The sequence below is a fragment of the Lycium barbarum genome, chromosome 11 (assembly GCF_019175385.1).
Source record: "Lycium barbarum isolate Lr01 chromosome 11, ASM1917538v2, whole genome shotgun sequence".
Lineage (NCBI taxonomy): Eukaryota > Viridiplantae > Streptophyta > Magnoliopsida > Solanales > Solanaceae > Lycium > Lycium barbarum.
Window position 1 is genome coordinate 75,101,830 of NC_083347.1, and position 23,480 is coordinate 75,125,309.

The following is a 23,480-nucleotide window of genomic DNA, read 5'->3' on the forward strand; positions in this document are numbered from 1 at the left end:
TGATCTATAACCACACAAATATCTTTGACTTATTTTAGACCACAAGATTCAAAAATCTTCTTTATTTCTTAAACTTCGTTTTTAGTCAAACTGTATCACATAAATTGGGACGGCATAGATATTAGAATTTGATCATATAACACTTAATACGGGCAAATCTGAAAAAATAAAATTAATCTTAATTTGATAATTGGATACTCTTTTTGATTCCGAGAGAGTACATTTTATGTAATTTCTAACCATAATAGTTTTTATTTCAAAAAATAAAAAATTCTATATCCAAATTTTGACGACAATTTTTTTGGACAGAAGAAGTGTTTGTTTGAAAGGTACGCGTGTCAATCAGGCTTTCAGTCCCACAGTGCTGTTCCCATTCTCGTGACTCCATCCATCCATGATGTACCTATTAGCTTCAGCTCTAATAAAAGTAGAAAAAATCGTGATTGTTTCTCATTTCCGTTTGTAACTTCCGGGATTCTTGCATCTCTAGAAACTATTTATGGTTATATCTTTACTTCCTTTACTATTCTGTTTCTATTCATTACCCTTTTTTGTCCAGTCACTTCTATTACGTGTGCTTTTCGTACATGGAATGTATATAACTTTTCATTGTTTCCTTTTTGAGTTCAGAAAAGTGAAAAGTGAGACTGAAAAGCATTTTGTAATCCCCTCGAACAACAGTAAATTCTTTGTAGACAACTTAAATACGCGATAGGTATTATAAGTGGCAGAGTGGCCATGATCTCCTGAGATTAATTCCTCTGTCGCTCTGATTCATATAAAAAGTTAAAAACAAAAGAAAAAAGAGTGAAGGAGAGAGAGAAAGATGGAATTGGAGAAGAAGATACGGATAGGTGTTTGTGTAATGGAAAAGAAGGTGAAATGCGGCCCCGAGGTTCTATTCCTTAATTTGTTTCTCGCCCACAACATGCACCATTAATACCACTGTAATTTTTCATTAGCATTATCAGAAACTATATATTCACACGTAATGATTTTTTTTTTTTCACTTTGTTGATTATCAATTTTTAGGTATTTTCCGCTCCTATGGGACAGATTCTTGATAGGTTACAGTCATTTGGCGAATTTGAGGTAATTCATTCACTATCCTGTCACCTTTTTAATTTAATTTGTTTTTTCAGTGTAAAGCAGAATATTCTGTCAGTGGGTTTGTTGAATTGACTAACATTCTCATCAAAGCTTTTAGGCTATTTATTTGATCGGGACACTTTTATTTATTTATATCTACCATACATATCCGTCACGTGCATGCCGGAATATTTTTCTTGGACCAAGCATGTGGAAATATTTCTGTCTAGTGGTGATGGCAGGGGTAGAGGGAGAGTGTTGGCAATGGATTCGATCGAACCTAGTAGTTTTGGTTCAAACTCAGTATTTGTGTTAAAAATTCATTGAATATGTTAGTTGTCATGTTTAGCTTTTAGAGAGTCAAACTATGTAAACTTTGACCAAATTTTTTAAAATATATATTTTCATCAAATTGATATGAGAATAGTTGCAACTATTAGTGTTTTTCGTATAATTTTTTAATATTTTAATTTTAATTATAAAATATGAGTTGATCTAATTCAATTTTGCTTCGAAAATGAGTCAAAATTGACTCTTGAGAAGCGAAACATGACAACTAATAATGGATGGAGGGAGTTATTTAGAAACCAATAACTTAAAAAAAATAGAATCTAAAACGCATAAGCTTCAAATTCTAGCTTCGCCTTTGGATGATAGTGAGATTTGAACTAAAGATCTCCACCTTGCTATGATACCATGTTAAATTATGTGTGAACCATTCTTTCTAAACTTATGTTGTTAGAGAGGTAGAGATGGGACAATTTTATTTATTTATGTCTATGAAAGGAAGTATACAAATTCTGCACTAATCAACTTGTTGTACTAATTTTGCTGGTTTTTGTTGTTTATTTGTTAGCGTTGATTCACTTTTTGATAAGATGTATGACCTTGCAGGTCGTGCATTTTGGGGACAAAGTTATTCTCGAGGATCCTATTGAGAGGTACTTATTCTAGGATCAATTTTGACTTCAATTTATAGTGTACTACTTCAATTTACGTAATATTATTGTTTGATGAAACATGCATTTAATATTTTTTGAAGAACAGTTTGTCTTTGTAATCTCTTCGACCTTCGGTTTTATATATTTTGATCTTACATGTAACTGAGAGACATTCTTTTCACTATATACTCTACACAGTCTTAATTTGGTGAATATATCATGTTTGCAGCTGGCCGTTATGCGATTGTTTGATTGCCTTCCATTCCAGTGGATATCCTTTGGAGAAGGTTGAACAATATGCTGCGTTGAGAAAGTAAGTGGATGAAACCCTTTTATTATGCTTTCACGATGCGTTCAAAAGTCATGCCTATGATTAAAGGTGTATACAAAATCATAAGAAATTGTTTTTTCACACATCGAAACAACAAGCTTAGAGTTTTCTGATGTCATACGCAACTGTTAATGTCTTTTTCTCTTGGCGTGTCAACTTTGATAAAGCATATTATGCAGCGTGAAACTTTTTGGGTTGTTTGTGATTGAGTTATTCATTTACTCTGTGTGAAAAAGATTTGGGAAGATTTTTGTTTTGGCAAGGTGCAACAGTTTGGTGGCAGATTTTTAACGTTCGTGAAAACTAGTGAATGCAAATAGAAGATGTGAATCTTGTTGCTTTTATCTTTCCAGATACAGGATTGATGTTATTTGTGCTTCCTCTCTCTCTCACTCTCCTTCTTCCTTCTATGCCATGACGATGCATTGTGTCTGTCCTTAGGTTTGCCTCACTTTATATCTTTTGGCGACTTTCCTTCTGAACTAGCTCTTTCTTTTGTCATGGTTGGAAATCTAGAATTATTTACAGCTACCCCATAAGTACTTGAAGTTTTGGCATTGTAATGATGATAACTACTGTCTGGGCATATAGCACTTGTATGTGCAGATCCAAAGTGTATTCCTTCTCTTAAAACTCCAGTCAAATTATTGAAAAAAAGCTGTAAACATTTCTTTTAACTCTGCCATTACTATTTTCGACATTGTTACGATGATATATATGCTCCTCTGTCTTAGGCCTTTCCTTGTGAATGAATTGGAGCCCCAACACCTTCTTCATGATCGCAGAAAAGTATATGAGGTTCGTATCTGTTAAGTTTTTGTTTTTCTTGATGTTCAGGCCCAAGGAAAAGGGAAGCAGCCTATTTTCTTGAGGATTTAATTGGCCTTGACTAGTCCATCTCGAAGTATTTTCTAATTAAGAGTATATATCAATAAAACCCGGCACCAAATGATTGCTATGCTGGTTTTAGTTGTCTGTCTGAAGGTTAGTCACATACTTCTTAGCAATATGACGCCCTATGAAATAATTATATTAGAGGGAAATGGGCATAGTCCTGCGTCATAACAGGTTGGGTTCCTAAAGTAGAAATGAATTACAATAACTTTCTGACCAGATCTTAATTCTCTGCCGTCCACTTCTTCAGCGAGTTTTCTGTGCTGAAGACTCAGAATTGTATTTCGTAATGTGCCATTTTTAGTTGTGAACATTTCATTTTTTTTTTTTAAGGTTCTGCAGCACAAGTACATTCGCTGCTGGCTTACATCCATAGCGCTGTTAGAAACTTAAAGTTATGTATTATGTATTTACCCCTTCATCCTCCACAACATGTTTGCATTATGTAAAGTTATGTATTGTGTAAAGTTTGAATGATCTGTTCAAGATATAAGATGATCGTGCTTCGACATTATTGAGGACTAGTGTAGGGTTTGGCCAATGTCAGCATGATCACTGGTTCTGAGTAATTATAATCTCCGTATTATTAGTAGTTGCACCATTATCACTGGTTCTGAGTAGTTATAATCTCCGTATTATTAGTAGTTGCACCATTAACTTCAGAAAGATCAGTTTTCCAATTCACTTTTGTTCTAAGAATGAATATATATTTTCTTCCTGTTTCTGTAGCTGGTTTCTGATTGAAACTCCTTTTTTGGTAAGGTAAATAATTTCCTCAATAATAGGAAAATCTCCCATATACAAAGTGTACCAAGTAGAAAATCTACGACTTGTGATTGGAGCTTCCTATCAAGATATGTACCAGATTTAAAACAATCCCGTAAGAATTTGTGCATATGTTGATTAATTTTTTTGATACATTCAACTGTCTATTACAACACAACAACGCCTCAAAAGTTTGGGTCGCCTATGAGATTCTTTATTATTCACTTCCTCTATTTGGACCAATTTCAATGTAACATGAAAAAAGAAAAAAATCAGCACATAGTATCTGCTAGAATCTTCTGCAAAACCATGAGTGTCCCTTTGATCTTTTTCCATATAACAAGGAAGCATAGAAATGACTTACAAGAAAAAAGAAGAAAACAGAACAAGGAGATGTAGGAATGATATTTAATTGGTTAACAGGACTAGTAGGCTCTTCCAAATAATGTCAACCCCAGCTTTCTTCCAACTTCTATTTCAAATAGTTTTATTCAAACTTCAACTTCAATTGTATTCAAAAAACCTTACTGGGTTCTCCACTCTAGACCTTTTGTCCAAAGAAAGAAATAGTTGCTTATCATTCATCATCCTGTTGGGAACCCCTCCCTTCTGTCAGGGGCTTATTAACGTAAAAACTAACCTTGTAGAAAATCAGTGTCTTCTTTCTTTTGCATCTCCATAAAACCAGGAAATAATTGAGACACTTTTCATTTTTGTTTTGATTTGTGGGATTTCAGCATCTTGAGATGTTTGGAATCCCGGTTCCAAGATATGCTTGCGTTAATAGAGAAGTGCCTTATCAACAACTGGATTATTTCGAGGAAGAAGATGACTATGTTGATGTTCACGGGAATCGCTTTGCGAAACCTTTTGTGGAAAAGCCTGTTGATGGTGAGTTTTCCTGCCTTCCCATCTTTGTGAGGACTTTATAATTATGTGCTCTTGTTTTATTTCTCTGTTCAATTAGGTAATATATTATTTGCATTACAACTGCAATATATGGCTTCAATAGACTGCAATAGATCAAAAGGCAAGACTCATATTCTTGTAAATAAATATCCACCCTGATAGCCTTTACCAAAAAAAAAAAAAAAACCACCCTGATGGTATCAAAACAGTGGGGTATACATTTATGGCTCTTGGCTACGTTTGGGTTTGATGAGAAGCCAAAAGCGTACCATATTAGGTTGTAACTGCTAAATGGAGTTTGAAAAATTTAGTTGGATTTTAGCTTAGACCTCAGGTTTATTACCTGTATCTTATGACTGCTATTAGAGTGCAGGTTTTTCTAACTGTTAGAATATGCTTTTGAATCCATTTAAAAGAAAAATGAATTTGCTTTTGAATCTGCTGCATTTCTGATATGATGCAAACACCATTTACACTGGCTTATTCAGTCTCTCATTGTTTAAGTAGGTGATGATCACAGAATAATGATATATTACCCTAGTTCAGCAGGCAGCGGAATGAAGGAATTGTTCCGAAAGGTACAATTTTAAAATGACATTGTTTGAGAAGAACTTTGAAATTGCTTTTGCGGACAAGTCTGATTTGGCCAACTTCTTTTTGTGTCTGAGACTGCGTGTGCTCTGCTTGTGACTTTTCTGCAAATGTTATTGTACTTAATCAACCACTCTCCTGTAAACTCCTACTGGGTGATTGAGGATGATCTTAATGATCTGTGCTGGTTCAGTTAGTTGTCTTTAGCTTTCGCTCGGATGCAATTAATTTAAATCTAATATTTTCAAGGAGAGATTTAGAATTTTACTCGAAAAGAGGTGCATTTGTCTGCTTTGCAGTTATAACCTCAATTTCATTGTACATTGCCAGGGTAATCATTCTCGAGAAGGATTTGATATGTTCCTTAAATTTTTTGTCCTACATCAATGAGGATACTCAAAGAGATGGATTTTTCATTACTTTCATTGTGATAGTCTCGAGACTTATTTCAGTTTCCTGCTTCTTGATGCATAAATTGTAATGCCATCGATTAATAATCAAATGAATAAGCAAATCTAGGAAATTCACTTGAAGAAATGCAGTAGCAAGTTCAGGAATTTAATCCGAGAAGAAAGCTAGCTAAAGAAATGTATAGAGAGAAGAAAGATTTTTTATTATCATGAATGAAGATTTGTACATTGTTACAAGGTATTTATAGATCAGTCATGTGATCTACTACTCAACCAATTGATTACAATTGAAACAAACTACACCTTTCACTGTAACTAACTGTAACTAACAATATGAACTTGTAACTAACTTTTGAATATTAACTAACATCTGGAACAACTTCTAACTGCTCTAGCATCTCCAGCTGTCAACTTCATCTTCTTGAACTGTCAATCCTCTATCAATTGCTGCATATTATTGTAACACTTCTCCTTGGTCTTCATAGACTTTTGGCCAGTTTTTTTCTAGGTATCTACTTGTGACATTCCTTTATACTGGAAAGTGTAAGAGCAAAATGTGTTAAACCTGCAGCGAGCATCTCACGTCAGTTGCTTATCTATAATATCAGGATTCATATCTTTCAAAAGCATTGTGACTTTTAACAATTGAACCTTCTCTTATTAAGTCATCCATATATCTTTTCCTCCAACATAGTTCATGTCTGTTTGTTGGATTTATATTTGATGATATATTTGCTAGTATGTTGTATATGCAATTTGGATCGAGGTTCTTTAACTTCTTTCTTTTCCTTCAGGTTGGTAACCGCTCAAGTGAGTTCCATCCAGATGTCAGAAGAGTGAGACGTGAAGGATCCTACATATACGAGGAATTCATGCCTACGGGAGGAACAGATGTTAAGGTTTATAAGTTTATACTTTGGTATCTATGAGTGAATGAGCTTAACTGTAATTGGCAATTAAACTTGGTTTTCTTTTTCTGGTGGGTAGCATATCTCAGGTATAACATATGTCTGGCATAAAGATGTCAGTGGGCCCAGATTGTGAAAATTTTCGGTTAGATAATAGATGTGGTGAGGAGAAAGTGTACATTAAACATTGATGTAATACATGACTGGGGTGATTATCAGTTAACAATACTTTATCAATACTTGAAATTGTGGCACACTTGATCCCTGTATATGTTTAATAAGCATTGTTAGCTTTTCATTAATTCTAAATGTTAAAAAAATTATTTTGAGAAGAAGACAAACATTAAACATTGTAAAAAGTTGAGTGAAATAAGGTTTAAAGAATTCTTGAAGAAAAATAAAAAATGGGATAATGTGCTAAAGTAGGAGAATAGAGAAGTGAAAAGACTAATTTTTAAGAACTTGAGTGGTACTTTTGGCTTAGATATTCTGAAGAGATTGATGGAGCAAGGAAGTTAAGTCTTTTGGGCACTATTAGTGGTATATTGAGTTGCATCTTTCTCTTCTTATTTTGAAGTCATTCATTAATGTCTACTTTGTATGCCAACTAAGAAGAGCGGGAGGGAGGGAAAGAGAGATATTAGTAGTTAAATGCCAAACCAAAGAAAACTTGTGGACAGCTAAATGCAAGTCCATTAATTGCCTCCGGGAGCGTCCATCATGGAGATAGTGACTTTTCAAAATTTCCATGTTTCCTTAGACATGTTCTTGCCTATCGCTTCTTACCAACCCGCACAGCCCCCAAAAAGAAAAGGTAAAATGAGAGAAAGCCACACCTTATATACTGGTCTCATATATTTATAGTAGGAGCTAGCAACTTTTTCCATCTAGATCTTAGCTTCCCATTCTTTTACCTCTTGGACTCATAAGTGATCTTTATTGTAAAAAATCCTTTTGCATGGTGTCTGAAATATATATAACTTTGCTCGTTTTGCGCTCACGTCCTTGATCTTTTTTTTACTAAATTTACGTAGGTGTATACTGTTGGCCCAGAATATGCACATGCAGAGGCAAGGAAATCTCCTGTTGTTGATGGAGTTGTAATGAGAAATCCTGATGGAAAAGAAGTTAGTAATCTCTTCAACTTATTTAGTAATCTCTTCAACTTATCTTTGAAGTCCGCCCTTTGTCCCTTTCCTTTTCTGTCATATCCTGAGGCATATAGTCAAAGAAGAAAGATAAGAAAAGGAAAATAATGGTGATATCATCTTTGTCTTTGCTGTGTGGGTTAAATCGCTGGGTGCAATTGACTTCGGAGGCAGAATTAGTTTTCATAAATTAAAAACTTACTGATGTGGGAGACCACCTCATATACAAGGCTCATGAGACAAAGTTATTATGTCCCATTAAAAACTCCTTCACATATTAGTAAATTTGTCAAATTATTGATCTTTTCCTCTGGCTTGGGGTGCGGCTCTTCCATGGAACCTGCTAATGCAGGATGCTTTGTGCACTGGGCTGCCCTTTTTTTTTAATTTTATTTTTATTTTTTATGGATCTTTTCCTCTAGCAGCTGATATGTGCTTATATTTGGCTAAACGTTCAAGGTTGCTTCATTTTGCAGGTCAGATATCCTGTTCTATTAACCCCTTCAGAGAAGCAAATGGCAAGAGAAGTTTGCATAGCTTTTAGGCAAGCAGTAAGTCACTTAACTCTTGCAATATTTGTCTACAACTTTTGGAAATATGAAGTTCTGTTGATCTTAATTAGCATGGTGGAAGCTGTTGCAACTATTTTAGGTGTTTGCCTCATCTTTTGCTTTTTATAGTATTATTTCAGTGCCTTCTCTCTCTCTCTCTCTCTCTCTCTGTTTTCCCTGCTAGTATCTTTGTGGCAGCATTATCCTCTTCAATATGCCATCTGTTTATTAGATACTTCCCATCTTGTGTTCATGTTTATGTCGTGGGTATATTCTATCTCTAAAACTTTGCTCTAGTTCTCTCTACTGTTGGTGGAACCTTTGTGGCTTGTGCAGAATCATCCAACTGCAAAAGATAGACGATGCTAGTCCTCCTCCCTCACCCCAGCTAAAAGACAATAACTTGACTGATTGCCTAGTCTCTGTTTAGATTCTTCAGAAATATGTGAGGAATATGTGAATACTTGTTTCCCAGACCTCTAAGCTGAGGCATACTGTGCCGACAATTTTTGTTTGATGGTGTCGTAAAGTACATTGATGACCTTGTTGCTGCTACAAGGATGACATTTTCTCTTCCTTTTGTTTAGGTTTGTGGCTTTGATCTATTGCGTTGTGAGGGGCGCTCTTATGTTTGTGATGTGAACGGCTGGAGCTTTGTGAAGAACTCTTACAAGTAATTTTTACAATGCTTCATGTTCTTCACCAACAAGAAAGTAAATGAGACTCCTGTCCAGTGTATTAACTGTTTTCACTTTTCAGCATTGCTCTATCAGCTTCTAATACAAAATAATAGTCTTGGAACATGTATCTTATGCCCAAATTGGCAGAAAAAGAAAACGGAGAAAGTAAAAGGGAAGCTCTTACTTAATGGAAGGGAGAAACCAATGATTGGGAGGGGTTATATAAAGATATGCCTTTATGGGGATAACATTGCTTAAGAAAAGGTGAAAATAATCAGTTGAACTGGACTCGTCTACTTCCTCTTAAATCTGAGCCTTCAATATAGAGTAAGCCCCATAGAGATATTAATCCTGTACATCTGTAATATAACAGATTTTTAAATTTCCTTCAAGAGAAATCATAATCCCAGCAAATGAGGCTTCATCTACTTTCACATAATGAAAGTCATAGGGGATCCTAGCACATAGAGTGCAATAATGATCAGTACTAAGTAGGATAAATGACACCCAAAACAGGTAAAAGAAAAAGAAAAAATTGAACCTAACCTATGTATTAAGAGAGTATGTCACATCAACACGAGTTTTAAGTTAACATATTTGTTTTGACTTTTTAAATATTGATGGTCGTGTTTCCAGTATTAACTTTATCATTACTATCATCGAGTACAGTTAATACTATTAGAAACAGCAGAAGAGGTAGCACTAGTGTCATCATCTGTGTGCGCATTACTGTTTCTTGGTTCTAAACAAGAGTTATTGGTATGATGTCTGAGTACAGGTACTATGATGATGCGGCGTGTGTGTTGAGGAAGATGTTTCTAGATGCAAAAGCTCCACATCTTTCATCCACAATACCACCAACTTTACCATGGAAGGTCAATGAACCGGTTCAGCCTTCAGAGGGACTAACACGTCAAGGAAGTGGGCTTATTGGGACATTTGGACAATCAGAGGAGCTACGATGTGTAATTGCAATTATTCGGCAGTAAGAAGTACCTGTTTGCTTCATTGCCTTTGTTTCCAAAAAACTTTTATTATCCTCCTTAATCATTCTCAATTTGAGCAGTGGTGATAGAACTCCAAAACAGAAAGTGAAGTTCAAGGTCACTGAGGAAAAGCTCTTAAATTTGATGTTAAAATATAATGGGGGTAAACCTAGATCTGAGGTGATTCCTTGCTTTTTGTTATCCTATTGGCTTTTTAATTATATTCCCCATGTTTTAGAGAATCAGTATTTATTTACTATCCAATGTGCTGCAGACAAAGCTTAAGAGCGCTGTGCAACTGCAAGATCTTTTGGATGCAACCAGAGCTCTAGTACCACGTACTAGGTAAGTAAAACTTATTGTCATTCTTAATAGAAGCTCCATCATATTAATTTCTTAAACTCATCTTTCGCTACTGCCTTCTGTGTTGATCTTCATCCCCAAACAAAGCTAGTATCTGCATGTTTCACAAAATTAGCTGAGGTGACACAATAAATATAAGAGTAATTATGAAGACTATCAACCTTATAGATTTTGACTTTAAAAGATGTACAATGTTTGTGCTGAGATCAATTAAAATAAATTATTAAACAATGTTTATACCGATTATCATCCATGCTTAATGTTTTAGAGATGATAGTCAGAGTTTAAAAAAGTAGGTTAGTATTCATTCAAACAAAAGACATTCATAGGTTGGTGATACCTTAGTATACTGTTGCACACATTTCATGGTTAAATAGGAGGAGGGAGAGGCTGAAAGTCAAATTGATTATGTTTGCTCATGAAATCTTTACTCATTAAAGTTTTTGATATTATACTATTTCAAAAATTCTGTGGATAAAATCTTGAACTTAACGGAGCGTTCTTCTTTTGGCCCTACCTCACTTTGAAGGACTTTATTTCAACTCTTAGTCTGAACTTGTGCTACACATTATTGTTGATCATTGTTTAACTCGTTCTTTTCATCCAGTTATTGGAATATATCATGTTGTTAAGCTTCTGTTTGTTCCAGGATTGTGCGTTTTTGTACTACAGATATAATGATATACAGAGGGAACAATCTTGTTTGTGTGAATTTATTCACAGTACGGCATACTCTGGATAATTGTTGAATTTGTTGTTTTTGGGTTCAGTCTGTATCTCATACTGATGCTAGTGCGTTGTTGCTTTCACTGTTCTGAAAACTAGAGAGGAAGTGTTCTAAATATAATTGTCATAATTCACCTTTCTTGAACTGGTCCTGTGAACCCCTGTTCCCACAAGAAGACTAAAGAAAAGGAAAGAGAAAAACAATAAATTGGTTGAGACTGTTTACCCCGGATTTCGGTAACAATTAAATTTGTAAGTGAGGTATAGGATATGTGGATGAATTTTAATCTATTTGGTTGGTATGAAATGTCTATGGATTTGTTTGTTGCAATGTATATATACGTATGTTATTGCTACGAGGACGTGTATTGTGATTGGTGATTTATGCTAAATATATATGCTAGACAATATATTATATTGAATGTATAAGTAAAGCTAAGGAAGAACACCACCAATCCGGACCAATATCTGAGAGAGAGAGAGCGCTTCAATATACTTGACTATTACAAATGTTGAGATCTGAAAAAAGCTAACCCCAAAAAGGGGGAGAATGTCCTCTATTTATAGGTATGCCTTATGGGCCTTTAATGCAACACAAAAGCCCTTATGAATAAAGAAACCCTAAAAAAGATAAGGTAGGACCGTACGGTGTGACACCCGTATGGTCGTCAGTACAAAATGGCAGAACGGTTTCCTGACGCGTGGCAACATCGCAACCGGTTAAACGGACCAACGAACACGCTGATCTTGGGTCGGCGTACCTAGACCAACGGATACAATTTCCTTGTCTCGGGTCAATTGCATCTGGTACGATACCCCGGTGTGAAGAAAAGATAGAACATGATCGTGCCCATTCGGACTTAACATCAGCTCCGGATTCATCGGTCATACATTGACCCGGTTTTTACCGTATACAGATAGTCCCCACACTTTCGGATCGTAGTTTTACCGGAGTAACGGGAAGTGGATAAGTCTCAAAACCGGCGGTTCCACAAGCTCGTTCTTATCTTCAAATTTGGCGCGAACAGTTATGTCACGTCTTTCTGACTTCGGCCACGTGTCTCGCCCCGAGTGGTCGACCTCGGGAACCGCCTTAACCCATGTCGCCTCAAATCACGTCTCATTAATTATGGGACACGCGTCACCTCTCGATTGGCCATTTTCTGTAACCGCTACAGTCGAGCGCCTATATAAGGCCCAAATCAGATCATTTTCTTACTTTCACTTTCACTTCCCTTCACTTCTCTTCTTCAACTTTTTACTTCTTTACCTCTTTGTTAACTTCTTATTTGTTAACTGAATCTTCAAAGTTTCTTGCATCAAGGATCGAATTGAGTCTCCACTCCTAATATTTCTTCTTTCATTGTTTTGTTCTTGTCGTGAAACTTTCATCTGCCTCTTCTAATTCTCAAAATTTCCATACCCACTCTTTTGCCTTTAAAATGTCAGCCAACACCGATTCTGCTTCCTAGGACGCTCCCTCGGTTTCTTCCCCGGGAGCCGAGCTTGTTTCAAAACCCAAAGGTAAGACCTTCGTGGAACCGACTGCCCTGGACATAATACCGTCCAAGCCCAATTACAACTATGAATTTGATGTCGAGAAGCCATCGCCTATCGCGAACAGGGTTTCGACGTAAGGCGATATCCTTCGTCTATTACAGAGGATCTCCTCCCTCGGGTCCGGTTCGAATGTGGATGGGATAAGCATCCGGTGCAAGTGTTCGCCCCTGGCCCAATGAGTCCATTACCGACTACAGAGAAGGTTTCCTGTACATTTACACGTATCCGTTCACCCTCAAATGCGATCCCCGGTTATTCTTGAGATGTGCCGGACGTACAACGTGAACTTGGCCCAAATTGGGCCGATCATCTGGAGGATCGTGGCCTGCCTCTGCCTACTGGCCAATAACGCAAAAAGGGAATTCACGTTGGTGCACTTCATCCGGTTGTATTTTCCGAGAATCTTCCGAGGGGGCGTAATAAAGGTCGCCAAACGAGGCCGGAACCCGATTCTTTCCAAACTCGACGAGGAGAGAGATCGAGGATGGTTGGAACGTTATGTCCGGGTAAGGACCGCAGACATTATTCCGGCTGATCACATGCCTTTTCCGGAAAAGTGGAACAATAGACGTAAGTTTCTCAGTTGTCTCCCCTCTATAATTGTTTTTCCTCTATACTTTGTCGAAATTTGCTCCCTTACACGCATATGTGAATTTTTCTCTCTTTTTTTTTTTTAGCCGAGGCATGGATACCTTCAGCTGTCCGGAACCTTTCCGAGTGGGTTAGGGCAATCATTAGCCAACACCTTCATGGTGAACGGACATGGAGGGACTTGTCCCATGGCCCGTGGGTTGCCCAAAATCATGGTAATCTTCTCCTTGATTCGGTACTCATTGCATCCTCTCGTTTCTTTTTTTCTGTCTATAACTCCTTTGGTATTCAGGCTTGCCCAAGGGCTCGGTGGAGCCAAGACCCGAATCAACAACCGAGCCTGCCGCACTGGCTCCTGAATTTGATATGGCAGGGTCATCCCGGCTCATTGTTGCAGCCGGAAACAGGCAGAGAAGACCCTCGACCAAAGGGCAGAAACAAAGGAAGAGGGCGAGAAGAGTTGTTCAGACCCTGAGGGATGAATTCGAGCCGGACATTATTATTCGAAGGGTTGGTGCGGGCCCCTCCGTCGAATCTATTCCGGAGGAAGAAACTACCATTCCGCCCTCGTCTACAGCTGAGGAAGGAACTGCCATTCCGACCCTGCACACAGGTGGGGAAGAAGATGTTCTTTTTCCGATTCCTCTAAGGTCCATTGAATTTATCGACATTTCAGGTGATGTTTCGCCCGAAGAGGCACCCTTGGTGAAGAGGCCTAGAAGATCTAGACCATCTTCGGACATCGAGGCCGAACAAAGGGCAGAGTCGGCCTCGGATAACGAGGCTACAATGGTTAACAACCCACTGCCCGGTGGTGACCAAGCTACTACATCCGAGGCACCCGCATCTACCGAGGCTGCTGGGGCTGTTTCGGTTTCTCCTACTCATGCATTGAGGTCTGGTAACCTGGACGACATGTTCTTGGATACCCCTCCTGCAACCGGAAAAGCAGCTGGGTTTGGACATTTTCATATTCCTCGAGCCACGAGGGCGGCTAGCCGGTTCACCGATATGGGCGTGAGGGATTCCCTTGTAGGTATCTTCCCGGCCCCCAGTGTAGAACCGAGAAGGACGAGGTCGGCCGTGATCACCGTCCCCGAGGATTGTAGCTTTTTATCCAGCCTGTGGGAGTAGCAAGTTATCTAAGGCCTCTTATTTCGGATTCGGATAAGAGAAAGATGGCCGGGGTTCCTTGGCAGTGCCTTATCAACGAAGGCATGCATGCGGGCAACCGGGTAAACTTTATGCTCGTCTTTGATGTGTGATTTTCAATTCTTGTTTACTCAATTTCTTAACTTGATTTGCTTCTTCCTCTGCAGAGTGTTGTGCTCGTTAATGAGGGCTTTATCCGGGCCCAACACGAGGTTGATGACTTAAAGGGCTAGCTGGATGCCCAGGGCCGAGAAATGGAGAAGTTCTAACTCCTCCTGCAGGAGAAAGAAGATTAGCTGAGCTGGGCCGCTGCTCTTCTCAACCTTCAATCCGAGCTCGAAGCGGCAAAGGCCGACAACCTTCGCTTGAAGGCCGAGTTGGCCGAAATGGTTGAAAAGAACCGGCTCCTTAAGGCGGATAATACCGGTCTTAACCAAGACAATGCTCATTTTATTACGAGGCTTGGTGAACTCGAGGCCACTATTTCCCAACTTCGGAATGAACTTGACTCGATCAAGGCTGATGCCGTGAGGATGGCAGAAAGGCATCACCAGCTTGAATCCGAGAGTGCTACTGATAAGGAGAAGGTGAGGGTGGTCGAACAGAAAGCCGAGGCTCGAGCCCGGATTGGTGATGAGCTCAAGAGCAAGCTCGAGGAGGCCGCAGAGGCCAATGATGTGCTTCAGGACGAGCTTGAGTCGGCTAATCAAATTCAAATAGTTCTTCTTGAAGAGAGATCCGAACTAGAGGCAAAATTGAAAAAAGCCGAGGCCGACTTAGAAGAGTCCCTTAAATACACGGAGACTGCCGAGGCTCGATCTACAATTCTGGTCGAGTATGAACGGTGGAAATCCCGGAGGGTTACCCTTGAACATGTTGAAAAGGGGTTAGGGGACCTCCAGGACCGGATACTCGAAGCCAAAGAAATCGAGGAGAGGGCCAAGAAAGCTCTTGATGCTGAGTCTGAAGATTCCGAGCAAACGGTTTCCGAGAACTCCGGCTCCAACCATACCGGGTAGATCAGGGCCTGTACGAGCCTTTATTTTGTTTTTGTTTTTGACTTGTGTGGAAAGTCCAAATGTAAAGACTTAGTTTTATATCTGAAATGCGTATTTCCCTTTTGGCTATTGTTTCCTTCATTCTTTTATCCGAATGTACATTACGATATTTGCCTTAATCGTTTATCCAGTAAGGGATAATCAAAGGTTTGGAGCCACTGTTTTTGTCCGAATTGCGCCTATCCTAACTCATTAAGTATTGGTTTTTTCTTTGTTCGGTACATTTTTTACCAAGGATTTTATCGAATGGTTTGCCTGCGGGGCTTATTTATGCTTCGTGAATTCAGACGTCTCCGAATTACATTAGGCATTTTGGGTCGAGGTTTTTAAATTGTTTGAACCTTTTCCGACCGTTTACTTATAGATTAGGTTCAGATACCTGAATCCCTGCCTTTTGTCAAATTTGGAGACGGCAGTCCCCATTCGAGGGTGTTAAAAGATTTTGGCTCGGTTCAACGTGACCTTGTTGCCTTTGCCGAATTTCGACGATAGTCCCCGGTATAGGGCAGTTAATAAAAAGACATGTCCAAGGCGTATTTTTTCATAACGCTTCTTTATATTGCAAGTGTTTGCACGTACATAATATAAGGATTTCATCCGTTTCGTTCTGTTTTTTGCCGTAGCAAATACTAAGTGGACACGATTCGTTTTTGATCGTTTGGTCCTTACATCGAAACCTAACACAGAAGGTCAAGGATTACACAAAAATAAGAAACATAAAATTTCGAGGACCTTTCCGGGGTAGCACTTAATAGTGTTTCTTCATCCGTTTTGGTGAGTTGAACTCATCCTACCTTTCCGGGATAGGCCTCGATGTGGGTATGATAGTCCCCTAGTGTTTATCCGAGATGCATGATCGGGTAAGCACTATTAAGTCCCCACTCAAGGGGCAGATCCTCCGTTTCCGGGTACTTTGCCTTGTTTTTATAAAGTAACACATTGTACTTGTTGCCTCATTAAAAACCTTGTCGGAAACCCACTTCGGGACAAAATCGTACTAAGGAAAAGAGAGCAACACGTGTTTTCAGACCTAACTTCATTCGGTACTATTTCTGCAAAAAAGGATAGGTTAATAAAAGATGATCACTACGGTAGGCATCCATACCTTAGCAATAGTATCTCTTCAAATGAGCCACATTTCTAGTTATTGCGCAACCATTGTCCATCCATGGATTCCAGTTGGTACGATCCTTTGCCCGTCACTTCGGTTATCTTGTGCGGCCCTTCCCAGTTCGGACCCAACTTCCTGTCATTGGGATTCTTGGTGTTCAAAGTAACTTTCCGAAGTACCAAGTCCCCAACTTGGAAATGCCGAAGATTGGCCCTTCGGTTGTAGTACCTCTCCATTCTTGTTTTTGAGCTGCTAAACGGACCAGCGCATTTTCGCATAGTTCGTCCGCCAGGTCGAGTTTTACGGCCATAGCCTCCTCGTTTGACCCGCTGGTGTCGTATTTGAACCGGAGGCTCGGTTCGCCAACTTCTACGGGAATCAGAGCTTCGGCCTCGTAGACCAACGAGAAAGGTGTTTCTCCCGTGCTTGATTTTGATGTAGTTCTGTAAGCCCATAATACCTCCGGCAGCACTTCCCTCCATTTATGTTTCGATGTTTCAAGTCTTTTCCTTAGATTTTGAATTATTGTTTTGTTCGTGGATTCCGCTTGTCCGTTTGCACTCGGGTGATACGGAGTCGATACAATCTTCTTGATCTTCAACTCTTCGAGGAAATTATTGACTTTGTTGCCAACTAACTGAGGGCCGTTATCACAAGTTATTTCGGCCGGGATGCCAAAACGACAGATAATATGGTCCCGTATGAAGTCCATAACCTTCTTTTCTCTAATCTTTTAATCTTTTCGAAGGCCTGCGCTTCAACCCATTTTGAGAAATAGTCAGTCATAAACAGAATGAAACGAGCCTTACCTGGTGCCCATGGCAAAGGACCGATGATGTCCATTCCCCACTTCATGAACGACCAATGTGATAACACCGGGTGCAGCAACTCCCTGGGTCGATGAATCAACGGGGCATGCCTTTGACACCTGTCGCATTTCCGGACAAAATTCTTCGCATCATCCTCCATCCGGTTCCAGTAATAACCGACTTTGATAATTTTTCGAACCAAGGCTTCCACACCGGAGTGATTACCGCAGGTACCCTCGTGGACTTCTCTCATCACATAATCTGTTTTTCCGGGACCCAAACACTTGGCTAGAGTTCCGAAGAAAGACCGTCGATACAATTGACCATCTATTAAACAGAACCGTGCTGCTTTGGTCCGGAGTGATCGTGATTCTTTTGGGTCGCTTGGGAGCTTCCCATCTTGTAAGTAGTCGATGTATCTGTTGCGCCAATCCCAAGTTAGACCCATTATGTTTATCTCGGCCTGCCCGTTTTTTACCGCCGAATTCATCAATTGAACTACGGTACCGGGGTTGATTTCCTCCGCTTCGACTGAAGAGCCCAAATTGTCCAATGCATCGGCTTCGTTATTCTGCTCCCTGGGTACATGTTGCATGGTCCATTCTTTAAACCGGTGTAGTATCACCTGAGTTTTCTCCAAGTATCTTTGCATACGCTCATCTTTGACCTCGAAGACGCCATTTACCTGGTTAACGACCAAGAGAGAGTCGCATTTTGCATCTACTATTTCGGCTCCCAGACTTCGAGCCAATTGCAAACCTGCAATCATAGCCTCATACTCGGCTTTATTGTTAGTCAATTTCATAGTTCTAATCGATTGTCTAATGGCATCATCGGCGGGGGTCTTAAGAACGATGCCCAACCCGGAACCTTTCAGGTTCGAAGCTCCGTCTGTGTGTAGAGACCAGATACCCGAAGCCTTTCCCGAGATTAGCAAAAGTTCTTTCTCGACCTCGGGAATCATGGCGGGGGTAAAGTCTACCACGAAATCGGCTAAGATTTGAGATTTAATAGCTGTTCTAGGCTTATACTCGATATCATATCCGCTAATCTCTACGTCCCATTTGGTCAATCTATCCGATAACTCCGGTTTATGCATGACATTTTTTAGTGGGTAAGTAGTTACTACACATATCAGATGGCACTGAAAGTAAGGTCTAAGCTTCCTTGACGCACTTACCAATGCCAAGGCCAACTTTTCGAGGTGCGGATAACGAGTCTCCGTATCCCCTAAAGTCCTACTCACATAATATATTGGGAATTGCGTACCTTTTTCTTCTCGGACCAAAACACCGCTTACCGCTACTTCGGACACGGCAAGGTATAGAAATAACTGTTCGTCCACCCTCGGTGTGTGCAGCAGGGGAGGGCTCGATAAGTACCTTTTCAATTCCTGCATAGCCCTTTGACACTCTGGTGTCCAGATGAAGTCATTCTTCTTTCTCAGCAGTGAGAAGAAACAGTGACTTTTATCCGAAGACCTCGAAATGAAACAGCTCAGTGCTACTATCCTTCCGGTGAGCCTCTGCACGACCTTGACATTGTTCACCACCTCAATATCCTCAATGGCTTTGATCTTGTCCGGGTTGATTTCAATTCCCCGAGTCGACACCATGAAGCCCAAAAATTTGCCCGATCGGACATCGAAGGCACATTTCTCCTGGTTAAGCTTCATGTTGTATTTGCGAAGTACATCAAAGGTATCCTGCAAATGTTTTAAATGGTCCTCTGTTTCCAGGGACTTGACTAGCATGTCATCAATATAAACTTCCATTGTTTGCCCTATCTGTTCTTCGAACATTCCATTAACTAGGCGTTGGTAAGTTGCTCCGGCATTTTTCAATCCGAATGGCATGACACTGTAACAGTAAGTCCCGTATCAGGTAACAAAGGAGGTTTTCTCTTGATCCTCCGGGTGCATCCGGATCTGATTGTACCCGGAGTAAGCATCGAGAAAACTTAACATCTCATGCCCGGCCGTCGAGTCGATCATTCGATCGATATGAGGCATCGGGAACGAATCCTTCGGGCATGCTTTGTTCAGATCTTTATAATCGACACACATTTTAAACTTATTACCTTTCTTTGGCACCACAACTACATTAGCTAGCCAGTCCGGGTATATTACCTCCCGGATAAAGCCTATTTTTAAAAGCTTTGTTACCTCGTCTTTTACGAAGGCATATTTTGACTCGGCCATTGGTCTCCTTTTTTGCTTCACCGGGGGGAATTTCCTATCGAGGCCGAGCTTATGAGTTGTGACTTCTGGTGGTACACCTGTCATGTCTATATGGGACCACGCAAAACAATCTGTATTAGCTTGAAGAAATTTAATTAACTTGTTCCTTAGCTCCGAGGTTAACCCCGTGCCCAGGTATACTTTTCTATCCGGTAGATGTACGAACAAAATGATTTGCAAAAGCTCCTCCATGGTAGATTTGATTGCATCCGAATCATCCGGTAATACAAACGACCTAGGCACTCCGAAATCGTCCTCTTCACCAGCCGGGTCCATTTCCTTCTGCTCCGCTTTCGGACCCGTATTCTTTAATTGCTATTTGGTGTCCTTGCCTTCGATTGATTCATCATCTCTTTGATCCGGTTTCTGTGGAAAGAAGGGTGCTTCCTCGACTGCGAACGTTTTCCTTGCTGCGGGCTGTTCGCCTCGGATAGTTTTTATCCCTTCCGGGGTTGGGAACTTCAGCTACTGATGTAGTGTCGATGATACTGCTCTCATGCTATGAATCCATGGTCTGCCGAGTAAAGCATTATACTTCATATCTCCCTCGATGACGTAGAACACCGTCTGCTGTATGGTGCCGTCAATGTTGACCGGCGAAGAAATTTCGCCCTTTGTAGTCTCACTTGCCATATTGAACCCGCTGAGTACCCGGGCCACCGGGATAATCTGATGCAGTAACTTTAATTGCTCTACCACTCTCCATCGGATAATATTGGCTGAACTACCTGGGTAAATCAAAATACGTTTTACCTGTGATTTAAAAATAAGGATAGAAATTACCAATGCATCATTGTGCGGTTGAATGATGCCTTCCGCATCCTCATTACTAAAGGAGATGGAGCCCTCGGGTACGTAGTCCCTGGTCCGCTTTTCTCGCACCATTGAGACCTTTGTTCTTTTCATCACCGGTCCTCGTGGTGCATCCGTTCCCCCTATTATCATATTGATCACATGTTGAGGTTCCACCGGTTCGGCTCGTTTGTGATTCTCCCTTTCTTTGTAATGGCTTCTGGCTCGTTCACTCAGAAATTCTCGAAGGTGGCCATTTTTTAATAAACGAGCCACCTCTTCCCTCAATTGACGACAATCTTCTGTTTTGTGACCATGGGTCTCATGATACTCACACACCACGTTCGGGTCTCGTTGACCCGGGTCAGATCTTAATGGCCTTGGCCATCTAGCCTCCGTGATACGGCCGATAGCCGGGACTAGGTCCGAGGTATTAATGTTGAAGTTGTATTCCGATATCCTCAGTATGTCTTTATTGCTTGCCGAACTCCCGGTGTCACTTCTAAACGACAGGCCCCGACTATTTAACGGGCGCTTGGCCCGTTTATCGCCCCTACTCGAGAAGTGACTGGGGCCGACCCTAGATTTTTCCGACCTGAAGCTCGGTTTTTCCGAATGAGAGTATGGCCGATAACTTTCCCTCGATGGTCGCGGCTCCGGCTCGTAATTCTTTCTCGACCTTTCAAAGCTTTTACTCATGTTTATAGGTCCCGGGGGAAGTTCGAGCTGGTCATCCTCTATCCGAATCTTTGATTCGTACCTGTTATGGACATCTGCCCAGGTTACAGCCTCATACTCCAATAAGTTCTCCTTCAGTTTGAATGAAGCAGTTGAGCTCCGAGGATTAAGCCCTTTGGTGAAAGCTTGCGCAGCCCATTCTTCCGAAACCGGAGGGAGCTCCATCCGTTCCCTTTGGAAGCGGTTCACAAATTCTCATAACAACTCATCGTCCCTTTGGGCTATCTAGAATATGTCCGCTTTCCGGGCCTGCACCTTTTTGGCTCCAGCATGGGCCTTGATGAACGCATGTGCGAGCATTTCGAAGGAAGTGATGGAATGCTCGGGCAGATGGTCATTCCAAGTCAACGCTCCTTTCGATAGTGTTTCCCCAAATTTTTTCAATAACACGGACTCAATTTCATACTCTTCGACATCATTTCCTTTTATGGCACAGGTGTATGAAGTCACGTGCTCCTGCGGGTCCGTTGTACCATCGTATTTTAGAATATCCGGCATCTTGAACCTCTTCGGGATTAACTTCGGAGCCGCACTCGGAGGGAAAGGCCTTTGAATGTACCTCTTTGAATCCGGCCCTTTCAGAATCGGTGGAGCTCCCGGGATCTGATCCACCCGAGAGTTATACGTTTCCACCCTCTTCTCCGTTGAATCAACCCATTTTGCCAAAGTCTCGAGCATCTTCAGAACCTCGGTGGACGAACCGGCTCCGGATCCATTGCTTTCTACTACCCGTGCTTCGTCCCTCCTTGGTTCGGTGACCCCTTTTGACCTCACCGGAGCTGTCTTGTCGTTTTTGCTCTGAAGCTGAGCTATAGCAACTCCCTGTTCAGCTATGGCAGTCCCCTGTTCCTGCAATATTTCAAATATTAAACGTAAGTTAATCTCATCCGGAGTATCCGGTGCTTTCCGGCCTTGAGCCCGGGATAAAGTAATTGAGTTATGAGTATTCAAGGGATCGGTAGCCGGCAAGGCGGCGTTTTCCTGATTCACGGTATTCTGCCGGTTGAGGCCTTCTCTCGATTCGACAAAATTTGGGTCGACTAGATCTGATGGTAAGTTTCGCAACCCGCTATTCTCATTTTCAGCTACTATTTCGTTGTTGTTCACATGACCGGAATGTCCGCTGCTTGCCATTTTCAATGAAAATCAATAGATTCTTCAATCAACAGGTGAAAAGAGGAAGCAGCAAAGATTAAAAACCACTATTATCCTAGCCTCACGGTGGGCGCCAAATTGTTTACCCCGGATTTCAGTAACAATTAAATTTGTAAGTGAGGTATAGGATATGTGGATGAATTTTAATCTATTTGGTTGGTATGAAATGTCTATGGATTTGTTTGTTGCAATGTATATATACGTATGTTATTGCTACGAGGACGTGTATTGTGATTGGTGATTTATGCTAAATATATATGCTAGACAATATATTATATTGAATGTATAAGTAAAGCTAAGGAAGAACACCACCAATCCGGACCAATATCTGAGAGAGAGAGAGAGAGCTTCAATATATTTGGCTATTACAAATGTTGAGATCTGAAAAAAGCTAACCCCAAAAAGGGGGAGAATGTCCTCTATTTATAGGTATGCCTTATGGGCCTTTAATGCAACACAAAAGCTCTTATGAATAAAGAAACCCTAAAAAAGATAAGGTAGGACCGTACGTCTAACACTCGTACGGTCGTCAGTACAAAATGGCAGAGCGGTTTCCTGACGCGTGACAACATCGCAACCGGTTAACCGGACCAACGGACACGTTGATCTTGGGTCGGCCTACCCGGACCAACGGACACGATTTCCTTGTCTCGGGTCAATTGCATCCGGTACGATACTCCGGTGTGAAGAAAAGATCGAACATGCTCGTGCCCATTCGGACTTACCCTCAACTCCGGATTCATCGGTCATACATTGACCCGGTTTTTACCGTATACAGAGATTAATAGAGTTACTTGCCTTGTATGTTGGAATACGCTATCTGATGCATTACACCATTAACTGGTCAAATTTTTCTAGTTCTGTCTTCATTCTATTCCGTCTCTTCCATTCTTATAAATAAAAAATGTTGTAACATGCAAAGAACCAAAAATGATTGTTATTTACTAATTGGAAAAGGCCAATCTGTATTTGTTGCTCACTCT

At 40.5% G+C, this 23,480-nt stretch overlaps 1 protein-coding gene across 5 annotated transcripts in view; it reads left to right on the forward strand.

The window, feature by feature from the left end:
* The first annotated feature begins 343 nt into the window (after positions 1-343).
* The window catches only part of LOC132616958 (inositol hexakisphosphate and diphosphoinositol-pentakisphosphate kinase VIP1-like), a 31,893-nt gene continuing 8,756 nt past the window's right edge, over positions 344-23,480 (forward strand). Inside the window, exons 1-14 of one of the 5 annotated variants that reach the window (XM_060331761.1) lie at positions 344-895; positions 1,033-1,092; positions 1,984-2,030; positions 2,260-2,343; positions 3,096-3,159; positions 4,758-4,911; positions 5,434-5,507; positions 6,725-6,829; positions 7,873-7,965; positions 8,463-8,537; positions 9,125-9,210; positions 9,996-10,202; positions 10,284-10,383; positions 10,478-10,548. In XM_060331761.1, coding sequence (XP_060187744.1) covers positions 827-895; positions 1,033-1,092; positions 1,984-2,030; positions 2,260-2,343; positions 3,096-3,159; positions 4,758-4,911; positions 5,434-5,507; positions 6,725-6,829; positions 7,873-7,965; positions 8,463-8,537; positions 9,125-9,210; positions 9,996-10,202; positions 10,284-10,383; positions 10,478-10,548 — 1,289 coding nt within the window. In that variant the 5' untranslated portion in view covers positions 344-826. The remainder of the gene's footprint in view (positions 896-1,032; positions 1,093-1,983; positions 2,031-2,259; positions 2,344-3,095; positions 3,160-4,757; positions 4,912-5,433; positions 5,508-6,724; positions 6,830-7,872; positions 7,966-8,462; positions 8,538-9,124; positions 9,211-9,995; positions 10,203-10,283; positions 10,384-10,477; positions 10,549-23,480) is intronic. The other 4 variants (XM_060331757.1, XM_060331759.1, XM_060331758.1 and 1 more) reach the window with 4 other exon arrangements.